The following is a 26,109-nucleotide window of genomic DNA, read 5'->3' as shown; positions in this document are numbered from 1 at the left end:
TTTCCTTTATAGCTGATTTTTTTGTCAGAGTGGTGACATTTTAAAGCCAGATCTACACAGAATTCTGGCACTTAGCCCACTCTGATTTAACTTCTTGGTCTTAATGCTGACTTTTAGGCCATTTAAAATGCTCTCTTTCTAAAAATATTACATAGTAATACTTTTCGATACCTTTTGGGAATATTACTATATTAATCACAAAGTATCACAATGATGGCACGGGAAATGCACTGCATTGTCAGCAGTTATGAAAAGAATCTACTATTTAAATAGATGAACTAACACAATAGGGTAATAAGGTAACAATATAAACCATTTATAGTTGTGTTACAGGAACCACACTGGTAGTCATTAATAACAAAAGCTGAAAAATTGGCAAGTACATTTTGAGAAAAGACTAATGAGGATCTACTGTTACCAGATATCAAAGTGTAATTATCAACTACAAAATAAAAATTATATTTAATTTAAAAAATAAAATATATTGTCCTGACAGTAATACCGTGCTACATTATTCAAAGCAGTGTGGTAACAGCAGGTCAATGAGAATAAGATAAAGTCCATACACAGATCTAGTATATATAATAACTTTTGAGGTAGGGAAAGGAAGGATCTGGGATTATTTAATAACACCAAAAAGAGAAACATAAAAAAAAAAATTCCAAAAACTAGGAAGTTTCTTTTTAAATGTGTTTAAAACAAACACATAAATTGATAAAATTTGTAATATTCCAACTGATCAAGGACAAAGAATCTAAATTTCATCAAGTAAACAAAAGCAAAAATAAATGGGGCCTAATTAAACGTAAAAACTTTTGCACAGCAAAAAAAACCATAGACAAAATGAAGAAACAACTTGCTGACTAGGAGAAAATATTTGCAAATGGTATGACAAAGAATTTAATATCCAACATACATAAACAGCTCATATAACCCAACAGCAAAAAAAAAGAAAAACAACCCAATTAAATGGGCAGAGGGCTTCCCTTGTGGCTCAGCTGGTAAAGAATCCGTCTGCAATGTGGGAGACCTGGGTTCGATCCCTGGGTTGGGAAGATCCCCTGGAGAAGGGAATGGCTACCCACTCCAGTATTCTGGCCTGGAGAATTCCACTGACTGTATAGTCCATGGGGTCACAAAGAGTCAGACACGACTGAGTGACTTTCACTTTCATAATGAATAAAAAACGGGCAGAAGACCTGAACAGACATTTTTCCAAAGAAATGCAGATGGCCAACAGGCACATGAAAAGATGCTCAACATCACTAATCATCAGGGAAAGGCCACTCAAAACCACCTTACACCTGTCAGAAGGGCTATCATCAAAAACACACATAACAAACGTTGGTGAGGATGTGGAGTAAAGGGAACACTTGTATACTGTTGGTGACAATGTAAATTTGTACAGCCACTGGGGAAAACAGTATATAGTTGTCTCAGAAAACCAATGGAATACTACTCAGCCATAAAAAAGAACTTCCCCATTTGAAGCGACATGGATAGATTCAGAGGGCATTATGCTAACTGAAGTAAGTCAGACAGAAAGACAGATACTGCAAGGTATCACTAATATGTGAAATAAACAAACTAGTGAATATAACAAGAAAGCAGACTCACAAATATAGAGAACAAAAGAGTGGTTACGGGGGTGGATATAGGGATAGGGGTGTCAGGGTACAAACTAGAGGGTGTGAGATAGGCATAAGGATATTCTGTACAACACGGAAATACAACCAATGCTTTGTAATACCTGGGCTTCCCTGGGGGCTCAGACAGTAAAGAATCCACCTGCAATGTGGGAGACCTGGGTTTGATCCCTGGGTTGGGAAGAGCCCCTGGAGGAGGGCGGGGCCACCCACTCCAGTATTCTTGCCTGGAGAATCCCCATGGACAAAGGAGCCTGGAAGGCTACAGTTCTTCAGGTCACAAAGAGTTGGACACAACTATGTATACAGCACACACATATACAGACATCTGTAGGAACTAAATGGAAAGTAACCTTTAAAAATTGTATAAAAAAATCTGAATCAATAGTTCACAAAGGCGGAATCATATATGATTAGCAACACAGTAGAAATCAAAGAAAAGTAAATTAGAATGAGATATCAAAATTAGCAAAGACCACAAAGGTTATGAGTGCTACATGAAACTCTGTTCAATGTTATGCAGCAGCGTGGACAGGAAGGAAGTTTTTGGGAGAATGGATACATGTATACGTGTGGCTGAGCCCCTTCCCTGTTCTCCTGAAACTGTCACATTGTTAATCGGCTATACCCCATTAAAAGATAAAAAGTTTTTAAAAAAGAAAGAGATGCTAGAGATATAGGTTTGATCCCTGGTTCAGGAAGATCCCCCTGGAGAAGGAAATGGCAACCTGTTCCAGTACTCTTACCTGGAAAATCCCATGGACAGAGGAGCCTGGTGGGCTACAGTCCATGAGGTTGCAAAGAGTTGGACATGACTGAGCAACTGAGCGCACACAATAACAAAACATATATTCTTCACATATTCTGGCTATGAACCTTACCAGATACATGATTTGCAAATATCTTCAATCCACAGGAGTTGCCTTTTCATTCCATTGGTCATGTTCCTTTGAGGCACACAAGCGTTTAACTTTGATACAGTCCAAACTGTCCTTTTTTTTTTTTACTTTTGTTGCCTGTGCTTTTGGGGTCATATCCAGGAAGCCCCTGTTAAACCTGATGTCATGAAGCTTTCCTCCTATGTTATTTTCTAATAATCTTTATAGTTCTGGGTCTCATGTTGAGTAGGTCTTTTGATTTTTTTTTTTTTTTTCCAGTTGCAGCATGTGGCTTTCAGGATCTTAGTTCCCCAACCAATGATTGAATCTGTGCCCTTGGAAGTGAAAGCAGAGTCTTAACCACTGGACCATAGAGAATTCCCAGAGTTAACTTTTGTATATAGTGTATGGTAAGGGGCTTTTCCATTTTTAAGAACTACTGAACAGTTACTGGGAGTGTAAATTGATACAGCTACTTTGGAGAAGTATGGCAATATCAATGCTACTTGAAAATATACAACTGTGTAACTGTTACAATTACAATTCTAAATATGTACAACTCCTGCATGTACATATAAACATTTTTTTTTAGCAACTGTGAAAAAATGTAAATAACCTAAATGTCCACGTGACAGAATTCTAAAGATGGCCCTCTGAAGATTCTTGTCCTGATTATTCAAGCATTCAATCTAGGAACTGCTATGAAGGGAATTTTAAGACTTATAATTAAGTCCTTGGTGAGCTGACATTAGTTTATCGGTGAGTCCTTAAAAAAAAAAAAAGAAAGAATCTTCTCTATTGGCAGCAGATAAGGAAGGCACAGATTTGACAATGTTGCTGGTTTGCAGATGGAGAGTGACATGTAACAAAGCAAGGACAGGAGGCATGTGCATTAAAATGATATGAACTGTATTAATTAGGAACCAGATTCTACCTTAGAGCCTCAGATAAGAGCACAAAGTCCAACTGACATCCTGATACTGGCTTATGCAAAAGAAACAACAAAAAAAATCACAGTTGATTGATGAGAGGTATCTGACCTACAGGGCTGGGAGCTAATAAATTTGTGTTACTTTAAACGGCTACATTTATGGTAACTTTTATGTAGCAAAAGAAAACGAACATGGTCTATATATAGAGCATGTGTAAGATATGATATGATATCATAAGATGTGATATATGCTATAAATTATCTGGCAGCTAAAACAGAAACTAGATTTACAGGTATTAACATAGAAGAAACTTAAAAGCTCTGAGTAAAAATAAAAATGCTCTATGAGAGTTACAGTCTACGTACCACTCATAAAATTTTGAGACCAAAACCAATTTTCTATTTTTAAATACTACCCCCTTTATTATAAATTTGTAATGCTATATGGTCCAGATCATTAAAGTAATTGATAATTATTTTTATTAAGGATTCCTTAATGCATTTTCAATTCTGCATGTCAGAGAATTAAACTTATTTCATTACTACTGCACTCTAATCAGAAAATCAGAATTAAATTTGTTTTAAAAATACATTTAATAAAAATAACCCAGTTTTACATATTTTACATGTGTAGAATATTTACAAATATCTTTTAAAGCATTTACTTTATGTTTACTAGTGTGCCTTTTTCACTGTTTCCTTCAGTAGTAGAATATTGTCCAGTTTTCTCTGTAGCTAAAAAATTAGCTTCTTGGGTAATCCTCCTGGGGGGAAAATGAGGTCGTTTAATTTTATAGTAATTCTATAATATTACATTTAATTTTAAAGTAATTATAACCAGTCATTGCATTCCAACTATATTTTTACTTGCTTTGATTTTCCAATAATACTTGCAAAACATTAAGCATAGAGTGTACTGTTAGGAATTTATGAAAAAAATAGGGCACACATGGATAGTTCTCATAACTCTGAGGAGTACTCAAAACTGCCCATGTCCTAAAAAAAAGTATGATGTTAAGTATGCATGATGATATGTATTCTAAAGGAAGCAAATATAGGTAAAATATCATATTCTACTTTATAAAATTTAAATTGATAACAAGTAAACAGCTCACAGTCTACATTTCTTAGCTGCCCAGTCACTAGCTATACATTAGCTATCTGGAGTTTGGAGTTTTCTGAATTCATTTCACTTAAGAAAATGAGAGTATTACCTTGTTCCAAGGCCTCTGTTCTCTTCCGTTTTGTTGCCATGGCTGGATTGGACTGCTCCTTTAGAGCCTCTGCTGGACAGTTTGGTCTTGGCAGCTGACATCCAGGTGTTGGCCCTGGCCGATTACTGAAATACTTAGTTTTCAACGCCTTTCCAAAGAAAAGAGACCAGAGAAAGTGAGCTTTTATGTGAATATCTGAACTGTGTTGTAAGGAGCATTAAATATACTAAGCAAATATACCCTCTCTCAAACAAACTTAATTTGAGTATTTGGATATGGAAATTACTACAAATATCTAGCAGTCTAAGATTGATTGCTAATTCCATTACTGTATTACTATAAGAATGGACTTTTCCCACAAAAGCCTATACAAAATATGAAAAATCCTTAGTAAGACACTGTAAAATTCATCTCTCTACACATTATAGGCTCTATAGCTGAAAACAGAGAAACCTGCTTAAAAACAACTTCAAAGTTTGTCACAACATTTGTGTGTGCTCAAATTCCAAATCATATGAATTCTTAAAAATAAAGCTTTTAAAAAGGTGCAATGGGTTGGAAACAACAGATTAAAGTCGAACAATCCAGTAGAAATTAACTGAATTCTTACTTGGAAGGACTTGCCAAGTTTATTTCTATTTACCACTAGTCCAATGTTCTATAATATTATATTTTTACCTAGGTCCAAAATTCCAATAAAAATAGTTTATTCAAGGTGACAAAGTTGTCAAGTTCATACTTTATTTGCATCATAGTACTGTTCAATAGCCACAATAATTTAAGGTATGTTCTTTTGGATAACTCTCTTAGGAACAAAAGAAGTCATAAACTTTTCAACCAACTCTCCCTACAAGCCAACATATTATTTGCAGTAATAATTTAGATAGAGAATTCTTACTTCAGAAGAGTTGAACTTATAAAATATTACTTCCAAATCACAGCAGTTCCATAAGTAAATTATGCTGATTTTGAGCTACATTGTTTATTTGGTTGTGCCAGGTCTTTGTTGCAACATGTGGGGTCTTTAGTTGTGGCATGAAAACTCTTAGTTGTGGCATGTGGGATCTAGAACCCTCACCAGGGATCGAACTCGGGCTTCCTGTATTGGGAACACAGGGTCTTAGCCACTAGACCCTTGAGGAAATCCCTCATTCCAACTTCTAAATATCCATAGGCCAAAACCCATTAAAAAATTAATTCTAAAAAAAATCCATTTTATCAAAATATAACCCAAATAACTTATCACAACTAATATCTTTCTATAAATTTTCAGCTTTACTAGTAATGAAAACAACCTTCTTGACAATCTGACCTGGTCTCAAGGTTCTTATGACAGAGATAAGATGTATACATACATGGATAAAAAGGTAAAAATGAGTTACTTGTTTGAAATTAGAAGAGTGATTCCAATGGTAAAATATCTAGTACATATGTATCAATGTGGCACGTACTGCTATGAATTAAAGGTTTATACAAGTAAATACATTAAACAAAGATCTGGTAGTCTATAATAGCCTATGTGAAAAAAAATCCACTTTTTACCCCGATATTTTGTGCATTTATATGTTTCGTCAGACATGAAGATGTGTGACATTTCAGTCTCTTCCTTTATGAAGCCCAATTACTGTAGTGTGTTGCATCTTGGCACTGCATTTCCCTGCCCAACTTTAAGCATTAGTGACCACCGTCTATCTATATGTGCTTGTTTTTAAAATAAAGAAAAAAAAAAGACTTTCAAGTCTATAGATCTTGTATTTTTATGTTGGATAACATTTCTCTCTTCTTTTATAGAGCAGATATTCTTGGTATTCCACATTTTTCTTGAGTTTGATTCTTATTTCCCTTAAGTAACTGTCAGTTTCAGTGTTTTTCTATTTAGAGGATCTTTCAATCTCTCGTAAGTAATACAGTTGTATCAGACTACACCATTTTCTACTCATTATCTCTTCCTGACTGTGACAATGACCAGAATGCATTATCTGGACTGCATTTCATGGGGGAAAACACAAAACAAAACACTTCTGGCATTGGTTTTGGCACAAGATTTAAGTTACTTAAGAGTTTAACTGAAATAGTCCAGTGTCTTAATAAACACAAAACATCATTTTTTTCTTCTTCTCTAATTTACTTTCAAGTAGATGACCTAATTATGAAATAGAATAATCTTTATACTCTTCTGCACTTGTATGGGCATATATTGCTTATAGCTTAGAGAAAAAAATAAAATTTGTTATTTCTTAAAACAAACGTATCTTTTCAGTATTTAAAGAATGTTAGGAAATCTTAAGGAATTTGAAAAATACACTAACATACCTGTGTGGCTGTAATTCGAGTACATGGATTAAATAAGAATAAGCCTTGTATAAGATCTAGCAAGTCATCTCCTGCTGCAATGAAGATATGTTGTAATGGGATTCCAGGAAAACTCTTAAATGTCACGAAATCTGGAAGACTACACATGTCCTGTAAAAATATTTTTATAATTCAAACTTAAGTAAAGAATTGAAAGGCATATAGATCTCAAATGAGTAAATAAAACTGTCATACCGATGATATGATGATCTATCCTAGCACTAGTGAGCAGACAAAGGGTACAGGAAGATAAACACAAGTCAACTTTAGTTTTCCGTATTAGCAAAGAACATGTGGACACTGAAATGAAAAACAATGCCCTTTAGAAACTCAAAAACGACGATGAAATGCTTTGGTGAAAATCTAACAAAACATGCACAGGACTCGAATACTGAAAGCTATACCACACTGATGAAATAAATCAAAGCTCTAAATAAATGGTGAGCCCTACCATGTTTGTGGACTGGAAGATTCAGCACTGTAAGGATGTCTGACAATTCTCCTCAAGTTGGTAAACAGGTTTAATGCAATTCTTACCAAAATTCTGGTAAGATTATTAGATAGATAGGCTATTCTAAAATTTATATGGAAAGTTAAAATAGTTAAAACAACTTGGAAAAAGACTTAATATATAGACAATTTATGAAGACTGTGGTACTGGTAGGGGGAGAGGTATCATAAACAACCCCCACTCCTGCCATAAGACACTTTTAGTTTCACATCTCATGTAAAAATTAACTCAAAAAGGATCACAGACTTAAATGCGAAACTATAAAACTTTTAGAAAAAAAAAAAAGAAAATCATCAGGAATATTTTTGTGTTAGGCAGAGTTCTTTGACTAATGCTTTTGCCATCAAAAGCATTACTCATAAAAAGAAAAACTGATAAGACAGACTTGATCAAAATTAAAAACGTTTATGCTGGGAAGACTCTGTTAAGAGGATGAAAACACAAACTACAGAGTAACAGAAAATTTGCAAACCACATATACAATCAGAGGACGCGTACTTTATGTAAGTGCTCAATACTCAGCCAAAGTACAAACAATCCAATTAAACAAGACAAGAGACATTTCATTAAAGCTACATAGATGCCAAATAAGCGTTCTTCTCTTCCTTTGGAAGAGTAAGAGGGAGGGAACACCATCTGAGTGGTCTTGAAAAAAAAAAGAAAAAGAAAATAAAATAAAGCTATATAGATGCCAAATAAGTACATGAAAAGATATTCAACACCATAAGTCATCAGGGAAGAGAAATTTAAAGTCACAATCAGCTATCACTACACATCTCTCACAAAGCTTAAAAAAAAAAAAGCGACACCACCAAATGCTAGTGAGGATGCAGAGAAAATAGATTACTTCTGCATTGCTGGTGAGAATATAAAATAGTACAGGCCCCTCTGGAAAGCAGTTTGGCAGTTTCTGGGCTTCCCTGGTGGCTCAAATGGTAAAGAATCTGCCTTCAATACAGCAGACCTGTGTTTGATCCCTGAGTTGGGAAGATCCCCTAGAGAAGGAAATGGCAACCCACTTCAGTACTCTTGCCTGGAGAATTCCATGGACAGAGGAGCCTGGCAGGTTACAGTCCACAGGATTGCAAAGAGTCAGACAAGACTAAGCGACTTTCACTTCCTTTTTGGCAGTTTCTGGCTAAATATGCAACTATCACAACTTAACAACTGCACTCCTGGTCATTTGTCCCAGAGAAATAAAGATGTATGCTTACCTAAAAGCCTGTACATGACTTTTTTTCTTCCTTTGGTCATGTAGCTTGTGGGATCTAAGTTCCCGAGGGATGGAAACTGGGCCTTTGGCAAGAGGTATAAAGTTCTAACCACCGGACTGCCTTTGGACATGAAAGTGAAAGTTGCTCAATTGTGTCCGACTCTCTGCAACCCCAAGGACTATACAGTCCATGGAATTCTCCAGGCCAGAATACTGGAGACAGTAGCCATTCCCTTCTCCAGGGGATCTTCCCAACCCAGGTGTCCTGCATTGCAGGCAGATTCTTTACCAGCTAAGCCACAAGGGAAGAGAAGCCCAAGAATACTGGAGTGGGTAGCCTATCTCTTCTCCAGCAGATCTTCCCTACCCAGGAATTGAACAGGGGTCTCCGGCATTGCAGGCGGATTCTTTACCAACTGGGTTATCAGGGAAGCCATGATGTACTGTTACTACAAATAACAGTGTTATTTCTAATAGCCCCAAACTGGAAACAATGCAGATGTCCTTCAATGAGTCAACAGTCAGACAAACTATGGTACATTCATACCACTCAGCAATATAGGGAAAGGAATGAATTATTGACAACTTGGATGAATCTCCAGAGAATTATACTGAAAAAAGTCAATTCCAAAAGCTTACATTTTATATGATCCCATTTACAATATTCTTGAAATGACAAAGTTATAAAAACGGAAATCATATTAGTGATTGCCAGGGGTTAAGGAATGGGTGAGAATGGAAGGAAAGTGGGTATGATGGTAAAAGGGCTCTTTATGGTGATGTCCTGTATATTAATTGTATCAATGTCAGCATGCTGGTTGTGACATTATCCTGAATTTGCAAGATGTTACCCTTGTGAGAAGCTGAGTAAAGGAAGTAAGGGATACCTCTGTATTATTTCCTTCTGCATGTAAATCAAAACAAGAATTTTTAAAAATCCAAGGAAAACATCATAAGCAACTACTATTTAGAAAATCATGTCAAATGAAAAGTACTGGATAAATACTATGAATATGGCTCTGGAGTCAGAAAGACCCAAACTGGAGTCCTAGCTGACACTACCTAGCTTCGGGTAAGCTACTTAACCTCGAGCCACCTCGGCTGTCTCATCTATAAAGTGTGAGTAACAGCACCTACCTTAATAGGATTGTTGGGAGAATTAAATATAATTTATGAAACCCTATCATTAACAGCATATAGTATAAGTTCAATAAACGAATGCTGTTAGAGCATGTTTTACAATTAGAACTTATAGCTAACCTTCAGTTACAAAGTTGAGGAAATAATAACACAAAAGAAACTTCTTAATTTCAGTTTCAGATAATTTCATTACAGTTTTAACCAGAAGATAAAGAAGCTGATTAAAATCTCTTTTCTAGGATTTATTTTTTCCCCAGGAGATGAGGCTATAACAGAAAGGAAAATCAAAAGGTCTACAATTATAACAAGTGAGAATTTCACTGAACTGTAATATATAAAATTAGCAACTTATACCGTAATAAATTTTATCACAGATTTAGTAATTTTTTTGAGATAATGTAATAGGTTAAAAATAAATAATGAGTTCCCTGGTGGCCTGGGATTCCAGGCTTTCCTGGAGGACCAAGTTCAATCCCTGGTTGGGGAATAATGAAAAACAAAACCAAAAATAAACCTTCATTGTGTTAGTGAAAATGCAATAAATAAATCCATCAAGATGTTGATAAACATGAAACAGCCACAAAATGAAATATTATATAACTTAAAAAGGAAAATGTGAACAATATTATGAGCAAGTTCGTTGCAAAAAAAAATTACATGGTGTGATGGCATTTTTGTTAAAGAACGAAAGAAAAAGCAAATCATACGTATTTACGTATTTATATGTGTGTGTGTCCTTATAGCAAGGCTTTACAGCAAAATAATAATGATTAACGCTGGGGTAGAAATTACTGGGATGAGTGAGGGCTGTATGTATATAGGAGGCTGGATGTTATATGACAACTTTAACTTTTACTTTGTATAAATTTTGCAAAGTAAATTAACAATTAATACATTTGCTTAAGTAATATTCACGTTACAGCACTATACACTACTCTAAATTTCAAAGAACATGTATGAAAGCTTACAGGCCACTGCTCTTCAGTTGGTGTGCCCAAAGTTTCAAATATTCTTGTTAGTTGATCAAGGTCTGAATCTCCTGGCAAAAAAGGAACCTAAAAGAAAGAAGCAGATATTTCAAGATGATCTGTGATAGCTGTTACACAAATAATACAATAAATTTAACTTAATAAGAAACATTAAACAGTAACAAAAATAAAAACTTAATCTAAGGGTGGGACTTCCCTAGTGATCCCAGAAATACAGACGTTTATCCTAACCCTTTTAGTTACTTTAGAGATAGTACCACATTACAATCCAACAATTTTATTACGGTTGAATTTCAGAACACAGAAATGAGCAACAACAAACCTTTATTGTCTTAAATTGTGTTAATAAACAGGCTGTACTTGGTGGGTTTTTTTTTTATTGGCCTGTTTGTTGGTTTCTTGTTTCAAGGATGGTAATTACCTCTGGGAATTACTTCTGAGAAGATAATTTTTACACAAATTATAAAAACAAATACCTATAACAATACTGAATAGTGTACATCAACTCAAGACTTACCCTTAGAAGCAACTCTGCTAATATACAGCCCACAGCCCACATGTCCACACCTACACCATACATTCTAGCTCCGAACAGTAGCTCAGGGGCCCGATACCACCTGGAGAACAAAAATAAATACTGTCATTTTAGAGTGGAATTTTTAAGTATTTCTTAGAGAAAACTCCTCAAAAAAACATCCTGCACTGGTGAAATGCACTTTTATGGATATATTAACTCAAGAAAAATTGTCTATAAAACCAAGAAGTTCCTTACTGTTGCCAGGAAATTCACCCTCAGTCCATTCATTCTCTCACTCTTAGACACAGACAATTAACATGTTCTTTCTCCCAAAACTTCTTAGCTGATAACCTAATTCCTACTTCACTAAAATAATGGAAGTAATGAAAAAAAATTTCTACAGGCTCACCAACAGTCATCTGCACACTCACAATCCACCTTCCCATCCGTAACTACATACATAACTAGCCTTTAGTGTTTTTAAGGTCAGTCCCTCAACGTGGGCCCCGGATACAACACTCTTGCCTGTTTCCAAGGATATTGCTCCTGCAATTCTCTTTTTCCTACAACAGTCAGCTTTTTGTTCTTTACTAGATTTATTACTATCAATGTTAAACATACCATTGTTTTTATAGCCTTAAGAAATAAACTAAAAAACAAAGAAATAAACAACAAAAACTTCTCTGGACCCTGCTTCCCCTCACAACCCTCTCTGTCTGGCTGTATGTTCTTACTGTCTCCGTTTCCTCTTTTCTTAACTCCATCAGTCAGGTTTTCACCCCACCATTCCACCAAAATATCTTGATAGGTTATCAAAATATATCTTGATAGGTTATCAAGATATCCCTATCACTAATCTAAATTGTTAATTCTCAGTCATTTTAATTTGACCTATTAGTAGTGTCTGATTTCAAAATAGAGAAAGTCAGAAATTGGTAGATGAAAAGCAATGCTCATGTATGTGGGTCCTTGTTTTCCTGAGTTCCCAGAGTTCCTGAATGACGGGCTTAATTTTTCCAGAAATTACCTGAACAACTACTCACATCCCTTACTTTATACTCAAGGATCAGATGATTGACGCTCAATGAGATCTATTTGGAAGAAGCTGACAAACTAATTTAAGAGGACAGAGAATCTGAAGATCGTCTCAGATTCTTAAGAGTCAGGGAAGTTAACAAATGCCATCTGGACTAGAATTATAAAATCTACGTCCCCCAAAAAATAAATAAATAAATAAAATAAAATCTATGTCCCTATCTATATAATGTGATTTTTAGTTTTTATTTTCTGTTTATACTTTTTATGTATAAACAGAAACTATAAGCAATGAATAATATGAAAAATCCAAATAAAAGCACTGCTTTGTTTAGGGAATTTTCATTCACACTGAATGATATAAAATGTGGAATCAGGATTGACCAAAAAAATAAACACAGGCCAATCAGGTGGTTATGTAAAAGAACAGCCACTATAGTTCCAATCTACCTAACTAAACTGTATAAGAGGTATAAGTTAGTCCCTCAAACTACTAGGTAAATCTCTGGGGACTGAATTAATTCAACTCCGTTTGAAAGAAGGGCTGTATATTTTTTCACTGTTTAATAAGATACCAACAATAACTCCTGAATTCAGCCAAAATTCAAAGAAGCCACATGAGGTTCATTTGTGATTAATATCCTACACAATGTAAGCTTTAGTTAGTTAAGGGATCCTTACCTGGTTACAACCTGATGTGTATAAGCTCTACTGGGGCTCCCAAATGATTTGGCCAGGCCAAAATCGGCCAGTTTTAGAACTCCATTTTCATCTAGCAACAAGTTGTTTGGTTTTAGGTCCTATATATTGGAGATTTTAAACCAACAAATAAGCAGGGTGAAGGAGAGCATCATAGTAATACATTTAGTTAAATTTAAACGTAGCAGAAACAGGGTAACACCTCAAATTTAACCACCACCAAAATTTTTTTTAATTGATATAAAATTCTAAAAAGCAAAATAAGATTAGCCATATTTCTTAGTGAGGCCTTGGATCAAGGTACTTCCTTTCACTGAACTTCAATTTACCTACTTCACAGGTTTGCTGTGAGGATTAAATTTAATATTTCCTGCGAAAAGCCTAGTGTAATGACTGGTTCCTAGTAAGCATTCAAAAACCAGCTGCTGCTCTTAATTTAACAACAACATACATGGGGAACCCCCTGGGGGTCCAGTGGTTAGGACTCTGTGTGCCACTGCTGAGGGCCCCGGTTCGATCCCCAAATGGGGGACTAAGATCCCACAAGCCGTGAGGCCCAAAACAGTAAACACCACAATATATGAACTTCAGTAAATAAAAACATTATGCATTTATAAAGGATGAAGAATAGTCTTCACTATCTATGCTAAAAAGCTATTAGCCGTGACCTAAAAGGAATTCCAACCTTAAATACGAGGATTGTATCATGGGTGTGCTCAGTCGTGTCTGACTCTCTGTAGCCTCCTGGACTGTAGCCCACTAGGCTCCTCTGTCCATAAGATTTTCCAGGCAAGAAGACTGGAGTGGGTTGCCATTTCCTCCTCCAGAGGATCTTCCCAACCCACGGATTGAACCCATGTCTCTGGTGTCTCCTGCACTGGCAGATGGGTTCTTTACCAGTAGCGCCACCAACACATAAAAATATTATGTGTTTATAAATGATGAAGAATATAGTCTTTACGATCTATGCTAAAAAGATATTAGCCATAACCTAAAAGGAATTCCAAGCTTAAGGATGAGGATTACCATTATATATTTTTAGCTCTTTTATCTACTAATAAATAGGATGCCTAAGAACATCTACCTATCTAAATCATCAGCCTTGTTCTAGTAGCTAAATGTTCCTAACAATGACTCAACCATTTCAGAAATTTTACTTCATTACTTTCCAGAGTTTTACAGCTACCAGAAATATTTTTCAAGAAGTATTTTTGCATTATACAATTTAATCCAGACTCCCACCATTGTTGTTTTCTATTACAACAGTATAGCACAAAGAACACTGAACTTCAAGCCAAAATATCTAGGTTCTAATACTCTTGTCAGCCACTATAACTAATGACCTCAAAAAAAATATGTAACTTTTGGGTCAGCAACTTAACTCTTCAATTATGAAAAAATGAAGGAATAGGCCTCTTGCATTTCTAAATTCCACCTAGTAACAGAGTTCTCACAGCGCCACCTGGTTTAACTGAAGGGAGTGCAGAGAGGAAGAAGGGTGGATAAAGCGGTCCAGTTCTACTTTAATAATTTACATACTCAGGTCTTTTGTGTAATAAACTGGCTACAGAAAATCTGACTACAACATAAAGACGTAAGCACACGTGGTTAAAAAACCTTACCCTATGCAGAATCCAATGTTGATGTAAATATTCTAATCCTTGAAGAGTCATCAACATATAGGCTTTGATATGTGAAGGTGTCAGCACAAGACTGTTATCCTTTATTATAACCTGTAAAGTAGGCAGACAGTATACAGGTATGCTTTTATCATTCCAAATAAACTCTACTATATCAAATCATTTATAGACACAAGATGGATTTATTCATAAAGGAGATTCTCAAGAGAGGTTGCCTAACTCTCCTTAGGAAGCACTGTCAGAGCTTCCAGTTAACGTGGTTAGGGAAAGTAGCTTTAGTTTAGAAGGAAAGCAACATTTTGTCTCCTGCTGCTGCTTTGTTTTGAGGCATCCATGTAAACATCTGCTGTTTCCACTTGCCCCAGGATACACAGCCCCTCCTGATAACAGCATTCAGCACTCCTCTGGGAAACCGCTGGTTCCCAGCTAGTCCACGTGGTTACAGACTGCACTACCTGTGACGTCCAGAGGCAGTAGACACATGATCCAGCATGCTCAGTCACCACACTACGGCCTGCTTTCCAGACTAGTTCAGGGATGGAAGCCAAGTCAAATACTTGTGCTAGAATCAAAGGCAACAAAATACTTTCTCTCTTCAGGGATTATTAAACTCTAAGATAGAAGCCTACAAGCACCTGAGTCACTGTATTGAGAAATTTTACCCACGAACAAGGCAACAGAGAACAAGTGAAAAATTGTGTTCTGCTAGCATGATTTGTGAACTATGATTCAAGTCAGTTTATTCCCAGACTTTTATTTATATGAGCTTAAAATGCAATTTTCTTTTTTTCAAATAGGTGTCACTTTTAATCTCAGTTTTTAACACATCAGTTGTGTAACCACTACCACAACCAAAATAGTTTTACAATTCCCCCAGGCCCCTCTCTATTCAACCTTCCCCTAGATTCCTAACCCCAGCAACCAAAGATCTCACTTCTGTTGCTTTAGTTTTGTTTTGTTTTGTTTTTTTTGAGTTTTTCGTTTTACAAAAAAACATACATAGAACCATACAGCATCAGTAGCTTTTGAGCCTGGCTTCTTTCCTTTAGTATAATGTATCTGAGAGTCACCTATACTGTTGCATATGTTAATAATTTGTTTCTTTTTATTCTCAAATAGTATTCCACTTCATAAATGTACCAGTTTGTTTATACATTCACTTGATGAAAGATATATGGGTTGTTTTCAGTTTGTGTAATTACAAAGAAAGCTAAACATCTGTGTAGACATGTTTTTGTTTCTCTTGGATAAATAAATATGTAGACAGATTTCTAGATCATAGCTAAGGGTATATTTAGCTGTGTAAGAAACTGCCAAACCGTTTTTTCCAAAGTGGCTGTATCACTTTGCATTCTCATCAGCAGTGTATGAGAATTCCACTTATTCCACATCTCCAGACTGTTCATTATTGAGATTCAATTAGTATTAATGAAAAGCCTAAAACCTTATTCTTCTCAAAAAGAAATTTGGTTTTCAAAAGGACAGTCTGTGATAATATCACAAGGAAGTTCCAAACCCTTCAAAGCCAAACACTTATTTTTCTAAAAAGTAACATCAATAAGGTATCAGGAACTTGGCAGACACAAATGCTATCAAAATCCAAATCTTGTATGTAACACTGGGAATATGGCTAAATGATTCAGAAGATCTTTGACTTAAGACCACACCTAGATTTCAACAAAATTTAAGCATTCTTCTGACTACCTTCTTCGAAGGTAGAAAATAAACATTTAGATTCTCTTTTGATAAACAGGAAAATAAATTCCTCCAGAAATCTTAGTCTTACCTCTAGATCAGTTTCCATAAAATCAAAGACAAGGCTAATGTTAGATTTATGTCCAAAAGCATCAAGGAGCTACAAAGCAAAATTAAAAAAAAACAACAACATGTGATTCTCTTATTAAATACTTGACAGTATTATACCTAAGTTTTTTTTTTTTTTTTTTTTTTATACCTAAGTTTTTAATCTTTAAAAACTTAAGCATTTGGACTGTAAAGTTTAAATAATTTTATTAAATTTAATATTTTTCCATTTTTGGCTAGGATTTAGTACACTGAAGCACAAGATATTAAGCCTTACTATTAAAAAAAAAAATCACCAGTACTTAACCTCTCCCTCCAAATTTTAGGAATTAAGTAATGCATTAATGAGAAACTCACTGAAGTCTCTATAATCTAGAAAAATTCCCAACCTTGGTACTTAAGAAAATCCAACAAACAGCAGCAGTAGCTATTTTCACTGAATGAGTGTGCTCCCTACGCCAGGCACTATCCCAGGTAAGCAGGTGTTAGCTGCTCAGTCGTATCGGGCTCTTTGCGACCCCATGGCCTGCAGCCCACCAGGCTCCTCTGTCCATGGGATTCTCAGGCAAGAGTACTGGAGTGGGGTGCCATTACTTGATGTGTATTCAGTGAGCCTGTCTCATAACAACCCTGTGAGGCAGAGACTACGAGTAGAGTTCAAGGGAACCTGCTCAAGGTCTTACACATGCTAGAGCTCTCTAGACTTCAACATTTCTGATAAAATCAGCCTGTATGCCCATATTTAATTTATTTCATCAGTTGTACAGTTTTTAAAACACTGCCTATAAGAACATTTAGGATAAAAAATACATTTCAGCCTTTCTGTAAGGCTCACCTAGGACAACTCATCTTGCTGAGCCTTCAATCAACATCCACCACATTCGGCAAGGCAGGGTCCCAAGTCCCAGAAACAACTTAGATCATACTCACACCAATTATATTTGGATGACTTAGCTCCTGTAATAATTTTATCTCTCTTAAGGCTGTTCTATTTATACCTAGATAGAAAGGCAAAGAAAAAAGTGAAAAAGAATTCTGAAATCTCAAACCTTCTTATAATATATTTTTTGGGAAAGGTCAGTCTCTGATCAAATAGCAATGAATATTCCTCAGAAAAAAAAATAACAATTTTTATAACATACCTATTTCCAATTTATATTGCTTTGTTTTTAAAACAGTTTAGGACAGACTATGATAAATGATGAAACAAGTATTCACTTCATCTATAGAATATGAGACCTGAAGACTCCTGGAAAAATATGTACCCAAGTATGTAGCCTATAGGTGAGAAGTTAATAGCTTCTCTTCTCTTGCCTTATGAATATTAGAGGCAGATTCTTTAAGCTAACAGAAAACTAGTGATTAGATACCATCTTTCCCAAAGCAGGGGGCCCAGGTTTGACCCTTGGTCAGGACACTAGATCCCACATGTTGCCAGTTAAGAGCTTCCTTCTCACAACTAAAAGGTCCTGCATGTCACAATGAAGATCAAAGATCCAGCGTGCTGCAATTAAGACCCAGTGTAGCCAAATAAATAAATACTAAAAAAAAAAAAAAAAAAGAAAGAAAAAAGATCTGATTCTAGTATTAGAGAGATGATGTATCTTTATACAGAAACTATTTCTTGATGATTAAATAGGACTTAGAGCTCAAACAGAGCTTTAGCAGAAGGGATACAAAAATTTCCCTCATCCCTATACATTTATTCTATAGAGCTTTGTATACTTCCATGAATCCTGAATTTTCAAAGTAACCAGAAGCTCAGAACAAAAAACAATGGCTTGAAAACAACTAAAGCAGTAATGAAGACATCAAGACAAGTCACTAATAACCTTGCTGTCTTCCATCTACTTGGGTGATCTGAATATCTTCTGAACACCCAAATGGTGAAAAGTACAAACCTCCTATCTCTATCCTGAGTCTATCGTTACTCTTCTGGGACCTGTAATAACTCTATCCAGAACCATTGTTAACTGTAATTAATACTTTGTTCTTTTCCTCAGTGAGAAGAACCACTTTTTCTGTTCTGTCAGATTACATGAAATAAGTTACTTACCATCTTTAGCTTCTGATCTATGTCCAAGTTTGATCTGGTAGAGGAAAAAACAAACACAATAAAAATGTGTTAAACTATTTAGACAAATTCGTAATATATAAACACTTCAAATGCTTAAAGCAAAAATACATACTTATACGTAGCTAGTATTAGCAGGCAAGGAGGGAGCAGGAATCATGAATCAGAAAGGCATAATTAACAGTATAAGAGAGGATCAAGTACCTATCATTCCTGTCCCCTTAAGTTTTGAATCACACAACGTTGTAAGATTAAATATGGAATAAATTAAATGCATACAAGCTAATAAACAAAAGAAGCACTTCAAGTTAGACTACCTGGGAGGAAATATGTAACATATAAAATAACATGCTTAATATGCCCAATAATATACTACCAGGGACCACATTTTCCAAGAAGAAAAATTAGAGATTGTGATGGATACAGAACTTAGGGAGATGATCTAGGTAGGTGGTGGTAGTTTAGTCGCTAAGTCAGTATCTGACTCTTGTGACCCCAGGAACTGTAGCCCACCAAACTCCTCTGTCCACGGAATCTTCCAGGCAAGAATACTGGAGTGGGTTGCCATTTCCTTCTCCAGGGGATCTTCCCAACTCAGGGACTGAACCCAGGTCTCCTGCATGTGCAGGCAGATTCGTTACTGACTGAGCCACCAGGGAAGCCCAATAAACAAAAGAAGCACTTGAAGTTAGATACTTGGGAGGAAATATGTAACATATAAATAACATGCTTAATATGCCCAATAATGTGCTCCAGGGACCACATTTTCCAAGAAGGAAAATTACAGATTGTGATGGATACAGAAAATGGTTAAACTTTTGCTACTGTGCACAAGCACACTGAACTGCATTAACAGGTTCAGTCTCACACAAACCCAACCACTAAGTTAAAGAACAAGAGCTTACTACTTTATGCAATGACAATGTGGCCAAGAATACAAAAAAAAAAAAAAAATCCTACTCCAGAAAATCAGCTATTTTACCTTTTAAAATACCCCCCACCTATATACTGCAAACAACTTTTAACTTAAAGGTAGGCTATTTATTTTATCTTGGGCTTCCCTGGTGGCTCAGACAGTAAAGAATCTGCTTGCTACGTAGGAGACCCAGGTTCAATTCCTGGGTCAGGAAGATCCCCTGGAGAGGGGAATGGCACTCCACTCCAGTATTCTGGCCTGGAGAATCCCATGGACAGAAGGGCCTGCTGGGTTACAGTCCATGGGGTCGAAAAGAGTCGGATACAACTGAGCAACTAACACTTCCACAGGCTATTTATTATAGCACCAAAAAATATAAGGCACGTAGGAATCAAAGCCAACAAGAGATGTATGAAGCTTTCCCAGAACATTATAAAACACTCTTAAAATATGTTCAAGAAATGTGATCAAAATAAACACAGACAGCATGTTCATGGATAGAAAGATTCAATATCATAAATACATCAATTTTCTTTAATGAAACTAGATGTAAAGTACAACAGCATTTTCATGGACACTGACAAACGGATTCTAAACTTTATATAGAAAAGTAAGGAGCTAAGAACAGATAACTTAAAACATTATTTTTTACGGTGTTTAGGAAATGTAATAGACTAGTTTCATGAAGCCATCTACATCTTCACTCAGATTCAATAATTACCAATATTTTGCCATATTTACTTCATCCATCCTCTTTTTTGTTGGCTACAACATACATTTTCTTTATGTTGTAGTTGGACTTCATATTATTCATCCCTATGTACTTCAACAGGCATCTCTAAAACATTGACATTTTCTTATATACCCATAAGGCCATTCTCCTTCCTAATAAAATTAACAATGCCATACAGCATGTAATAACTAGTTCATATTCAAATTCTCCTAATTTGGTTCAAATTTCTCAACTGACTCATAGAATAAGCCAAGATAATTTCGAAGAAGAGTAGTTGGGCTTCCCTGGAAATCCAGAGGTTGAGAATCCGCCTGCCAGTGCAGGGGATAGGGGTTCAATCTTTGGTCTGGAAAGATTCCACAACTACGCCATGGGGCAACTAAGCCTGTGAGCCCCAACTACCGAGACCACACACCCTGGAGACCAGGCTCTGCAACAGGAGAAGCTACTGCAACGAGAAGCCTCCATACCACAACCACAGAAAGCCCTCGAGCATTTACAAGGCAACAGTAATTAGACACCCTACGGCAGTGCAGTAGGAATGGGGGGAAAAAGAAAATCAACCAATAAAAGAATGGTATGCCCAGAAACAAATCCAAGTGTAAAGTGGAACTTGGCATTACAACTCACTAGGAAAAGGACATACTAACAAAAACGTTGAGAGCTGGGAAAAAACACTAGACTTTCACACTATACAACAAAGAAAATTTAACTCCAAATGGAATGTAGACCTAAATGTGAAAAAGCGATACTTTAAAATTTTCAGATGAAAATATAGGAGAATTCTTTATAATCTGGAGGCAGGGAAGCACACAAAAAAGGGAACCAAAAAAGGGAAAAAAATAGACAAATTTAACCAGACTAAAATTTTAAATACATGTACCTCAAAAGATACCATAAGTAAACCAGAAGTCCAAAGTCTGAGAGATGATGATTGAAGAAATTTTCACATACTAAAGTAAAAAGAAGTCACTCTGGTGTATTTAACAAATTTTATGCTAACTAGAACAGCCTGTTTTGTGGTCTATGAAACACATACTGTCTATCTGCTTTAAATATTGGAATAAAAGGGTCCACTACCAAAAGTGAAAATCACTCAGTTGTGTCTGATTCTTTGCAACTCCATGGAGCCTGACAGGCTCCTCTATCCATGGGATTCTCCAGGCAAGAATACTGGAGTAGACTGCCATTTCCTTCTCCAGGGGATCTTCCCAACCCAGGGATTGAACCCAAGTCTCCCACATTGCAGGCGGATTCTTAACCATCTGAACCGCTGTAAAGAATGCCGATTTTGAAGATAAGGATAAGGGCCTCCCTTTCAGGGACTTCAATGGCAGGACTCCTTTGATAAGGTCCCTTTGCCAGGAGCCAAGATCACACTGACTCACTATATACAGTCATCTGTCTTCTGATCTTTTTTTTTAAACTTTGAAGGAATGTACCCAAGTTATGTTTGATGTTTTCTGTTCTGACAAGATATAACTACACTGAAAACGGTACTTCTTCAGAACTCAGAGCTATCTGAGAGACGGCCTTCTGGGCTATAATCCTAAGAGTGGCTTGAATAACACTTTTCCATTCTTGTTATAGATTTACATTGACAACGGTACCTGTAGTGCATATTTCTGACTAAGGTTCAGTATCCAAAATATATAAGAAATTCCACCAAGTCAACAGGAAAGGAAAAAAATGTAGGCAACCTAACAGAAGAAGTATAAAAAGCCAATATATCTAGGAAAAGATGATCAAACTCACTGGTAATCAGAGAAATATTAATTGAAAAAACATCCACATACCACTTTTGACCGATCTGATTGACAACTGTTGTAAAGTCTGACGATACAAACATGGTGAAAATGGGGCGGGAGGTTAAAATGATCCAACCATTTTGGAAAGCAGTTTGAAAGTATCTGGGGATGTTGACATGTATTCTCTTGCTGTTGTTCAGTCGCTCAGTCGTGTCCAACTCTTTGTAACCCCATGGACTGCAGCACGCCAGGCTTCCCTGTCCTCCACCATCTCCCAGAGTTTACTTAAACTAATGACCATTGAGTCGGTGATGCCATCCAACCATCTTGTCCTCTGTTATCCCCTTCCCTTCCTGCCTTCAATCTTTCTCAGCATCAGGGTGTTCTCTATGCAGCAACAACTGGCAATTATTTTCAACTACAGATACATTTTCTAGAGAAATGCACAAATGTATGTCTGCAGAAGGACTGTATTAGAGTAAAACATTAAAAAAAAAAAAGCAGCTTAAATGTTTATCAACAATTTGGAGAGAACAATTTTAGTGTAGCTATAGAATAGAATCTAATCATCAAAGAGCATGAATAAACATATCTACATGTATCCATCTGGAAGATTTCAGAAATGATACTAAATCAGAAAAACAAGTTGCAGAAGAGTGAGTGTGAGAGGGTGTGTGTGTGTGTAGGAAGAGAGAAAGAGCTTAGAAGTATACAGTAATGTGTATTGTTGAGATATATTAAACAAATACTGCAAAGCGAAAACTGCTCCAAAAAGCTACCACAGAGGACTGGTTAAACTGGGAAACGTAAATTCAGTACAACTGTTTAAAAAGGATAAGGTAGATTAATGATATTTTAAAGGTCCAAAATACAACAGGTGAAAGAATACATAGCTTATTACTCCTTTTCTGTTAAATTCAAGAAAAGAAAGCAAGAAAGTGAAGTCCCTCAGTCATGTCTGACTCTGCGACCCCACAGACTGTAGCCTACCACGCTCTTCCGTCCATGGGATTTTCCAGGCAAGAGTACTGGAGTGGGTTGCCATTCTCTTCTCCAGAGGATCTTCCCGACCCTGGGATCGAACCCAGGTCTCCCGCACTGTAGGCAGGCACTTTACTGTCTGAACCACCAGGGAAGCCAGTAAATGAGTGTGAACGGAAACTGAGTGTTGGGAGGCGAAGATGCACAAGCACCAAATCTCCAGGGTTTATAGTTTAAGTCTAGAAAATGTCTGAACTAAGGAAGGAGGCTCCTCAAGGAATGACAAGTATACTATCTAAAAAAATGGATGTAAATACCAGAGAAAACAATTTTGGAGTTGAAAGGCATTGCTCCAATGAGTGAAAACCAGGGGTAGAGAAGAGAGGCATGCGTGGCCTCGTAACTGACTTAAAAAAAAAAAAAAAAAAACAGAAACCTTTGAAAATTGGGTTTGGTAAAAGGAGAAATATTCCTGTTTTTTTCGAGGTACAGTTTACATACAGTATTATGTAAGTTTCAGGTGTACAACACAGTGATTTAAAGGTTATATATTCCATTTATATAAAGGTTACATTCCATAAGACTACAAAGATGTACTATTTGAAATAAAAATTAAATGTAAAAGAATATTCCATAATGCATCACTTTCAAGGGGGTAGCAGTCTATCACTGAGAAATATAGTGCTATGTCACTTCAGTCATGTCTGACTCTTTGTGACCCTTTGGACCAGAGCCCACCAGGCTCCTCTGTCCACAGACTTCTCCAGGCAATACTCAAGCGGGTTGCCATGCCCTTCTCCAGGGAATCTTCCCGACTCAGGGATCGAACCCACATCTCTTATGTCTTCTTCACTGGCAGGCAAGGTCTTTACCACTAGCATCACCTGGGAAGCCCATCACTGAGAAATAGAATGAATTCTAAATCCTAATTTATGATAAAAGCAAGCAAATAAGTAAACCAACTGGGATTTTCAGAAAAACCACAGAACTCAATATGCCAACAGTTTGAAGAGACCGTTATCAGTTAGTCAAGCCAATACATTTTTAAGAGTGTCTACAAATGTACTAGTCACAGAGTGGTAGTAAATAGAGAATAAACTCAAAGATAAAAGATTTTGATAAATGCTATGAAGACAACAAAGAAATATGGAAAAGAACACTAGGGAAGAAGGCAGGTACACCTGTTTCAGCTAGAATGACCAGCAGAAATCTGTATGTACAGGAGATATCTGACTGAGATCTAAATGATAAGGAACCAGCCAGGCCAAGTTTTAGAGGAAAAATACACTAAGTGGAAGCCAGAGCAAATGCAATGGATCTGGGACTGGGATGAGTTTAACATATTCAAGGGACAGAAAGGTCAGTATGGCTAGAATAAAGTGAACCAGGGGCAGAATCAGAAAAAGAACTTGAAAAGGATTAGGAAAGTTAAGGGTTTTACACGGGAGGAGCTATAAATAGCACTGGCTTATAGAACACAAACTGAAAAAAGAGATTAGACACATCAGAAAAAGTAAAAAAGGTAACAATGGCAGGAATAATTGTAGAAAGGAAGAATGGGAAGCAGGTGTTAAGAATATGAGAGGGACGTGCTTCAAATGAATTAGGGATTTTGAAGGAGAAACAGGTTCAAAGCAGCAACAGGAACAATACCTAAGCCACCAACAGGCCTTGTGTGTGTGCTCAGTCACTCAGCCATGTCTGACTCTTTGCAACTCCAAGGACCCACCAGGCTCCTCTGTCTACGAGGTGTGAAGAAACCAGCCTCTCCTGAGAGGGATACTGATTTCAGAAGTATGGGGAAAGGCAATCAGCCTGGAAGCAGTACACCTGTATCTAAAGCCTGGCTCTATCAACTGCTACCTGTGCCATCTTGATGAGTCACCTCATCTCCCTTAGCTTCAGGCACCAAGTATAAAGCAAGCTTCAAGTATAAAACAGAGATACTTTACCGACATCACCCGGCTCTTATGAGGGTTAAATGAGAAAAACAAGGGTGAGAATTCTTGGCATATAGAAAACCAAATATGACCTAAGTCTCTTGAATGAAATGCAAGTAAAAAAGGTACTTAAACTCTTAAAAAAAAAACCCCACCAATGTCATTAATGCTGGCAAAAGCCTTTAATGGTAAATATGTATTCAGAAAATACAGATATAGAGTGGATGCTGGTGAGGAAGAAATAGGGATCTGGAAAGATGAGTAGCTCTGAGGGCCCAACAAGAGAGAGCGTATTTGTCCCCTTTGCCAGTGTTTGCATTTATAAAACGAAGATAAAGCCCCTCTTCATCTCAATTTCAATGGATGGAACAAAACGCTAGTTCAACCCGAGTTCCACCTTGGAACACAAGACACTAAGATATTCTATTTTCTTTGAAAATGACATAAGTAACTCATTAGCAGAGCACGGTCAAGAGTAGTAACACACACACACCCACCCCTTCACGAAGACACAAGGAAAAACAAACTGCAACTCACTTTCTTAATGGCGACAATTTGGTTGGTGTTCTTGTCTCTGGCCTTGTAAACCGTGGCAAACTAGACAGAAAAACAGGAGTAATGTTAAGTTTGTAAGAACTTCTTGGCTTGTATTGGCCTTTTCACTTTTTTTTTAGATCTGGGGAAGCAAGGAATCCAGGGTTCTCAGAGCAAATTCGCGGCGGCTGGCAACGTGGTGAGGACGTCCACGTCCCGTTCCAGTCCACTGAGCGGAGAGGGCCGCTCAGGGACTCAGATCCAGGGTGGACAAAGGGGCAGCAGGGGCGTCTGCGCAGCCTCCTCCGAGGGGAACGAGGAGCGTGGCCCGGCCGCTGGCTTCCACGAGAAAACTTGCGACAGTGTGAAGCGGCCCGGCGCTCCCTGCTCAGGGCCCTCCGAGCCCCGCCCGAGAGCCTCACCTGTCCCTCCCCGAGGAAGTCCAGTTTTTCATAACGCTTCGCTCGCGACTTCACGTCCACAGCCATCCGTCGCGAGGAGCCCGTCTCCAGCTGAAAGGTGTGCGCTGCCAAGACAGCAGGAATTTAAAGCTACCTTAAAGCCTCCAACAGCCACTTCCGCCCACTGAGCGCCGACGCCTCACTCGCTCCGCCC

The 26,109-nt window shown here is 37.0% G+C and overlaps 1 protein-coding gene across 3 annotated transcripts; it reads right to left on the bottom strand.

Annotated features, from left to right (window-relative positions):
* Positions 1-3,258: 3,258 nt before the first annotated feature.
* Positions 3,259-26,109, bottom strand: CDK7 (cyclin dependent kinase 7). 3 transcript variants are annotated; one of them, XM_065905221.1, is made up of 12 exons: positions 25,917-26,109; positions 25,498-25,557; positions 18,625-18,658; positions 17,499-17,566; positions 16,552-16,620; positions 14,748-14,858; positions 13,108-13,226; positions 11,392-11,491; positions 10,854-10,940; positions 6,983-7,132; positions 4,670-4,817; positions 3,270-4,219 (listed from the first exon to the last, which is right to left on the bottom strand). In XM_065905221.1, the coding sequence occupies exons 1-12, from the start codon at positions 25,980-25,982 to the stop codon at positions 4,191-4,193; spliced, it is 1,041 nt and encodes a 346-aa protein (XP_065761293.1). In that variant the 5' UTR covers positions 25,983-26,109; the 3' UTR covers positions 3,270-4,190. The 3 variants fall into 3 exon arrangements, with proteins under 3 accessions (XP_065761295.1, XP_065761294.1, XP_065761293.1); XM_065905223.1 differs by lacking the exons at positions 16,552-16,620; positions 17,499-17,566 and having other exon boundaries at positions 3,259-4,219; positions 25,917-26,088; XM_065905222.1 differs by lacking the exons at positions 18,625-18,658; positions 25,498-25,557; positions 25,917-26,109 and having other exon boundaries at positions 3,264-4,219; positions 17,501-17,539.

The sequence above is a fragment of the Muntiacus reevesi genome, chromosome 14, assembly GCF_963930625.1.
Source record: "Muntiacus reevesi chromosome 14, mMunRee1.1, whole genome shotgun sequence".
Classification (NCBI taxonomy): Eukaryota; Metazoa; Chordata; class Mammalia; order Artiodactyla; family Cervidae; genus Muntiacus; species Muntiacus reevesi.
The sequence above is the reverse complement of the archived record's forward strand: the minus strand, read 5'-3'. Positions and strand labels throughout refer to the sequence as shown.

Bases quoted from the DNA above. Each gene is read 5' to 3' on its own strand.
- CDK7 (XM_065905221.1), bottom strand. From the start codon at position 25,982: ATGGCTGTGGACGTGAAGTCGCGAGCGAAGCGTTATGAAAAACTGGAC. The intron at 13,227-14,747 runs GTAAGGTTTTTT...TCCAATATATAG, and splicing joins AACATTGGATTCTGCATAGG to GACCTAAAACCAAACAACTT. The intron at 4,220-4,669 runs GTAATACTCTCA...TTTTCCCCCCAG, and splicing joins AACAGAGGCCTTGGAACAAG to GAGGATTACCCAAGAAGCTA.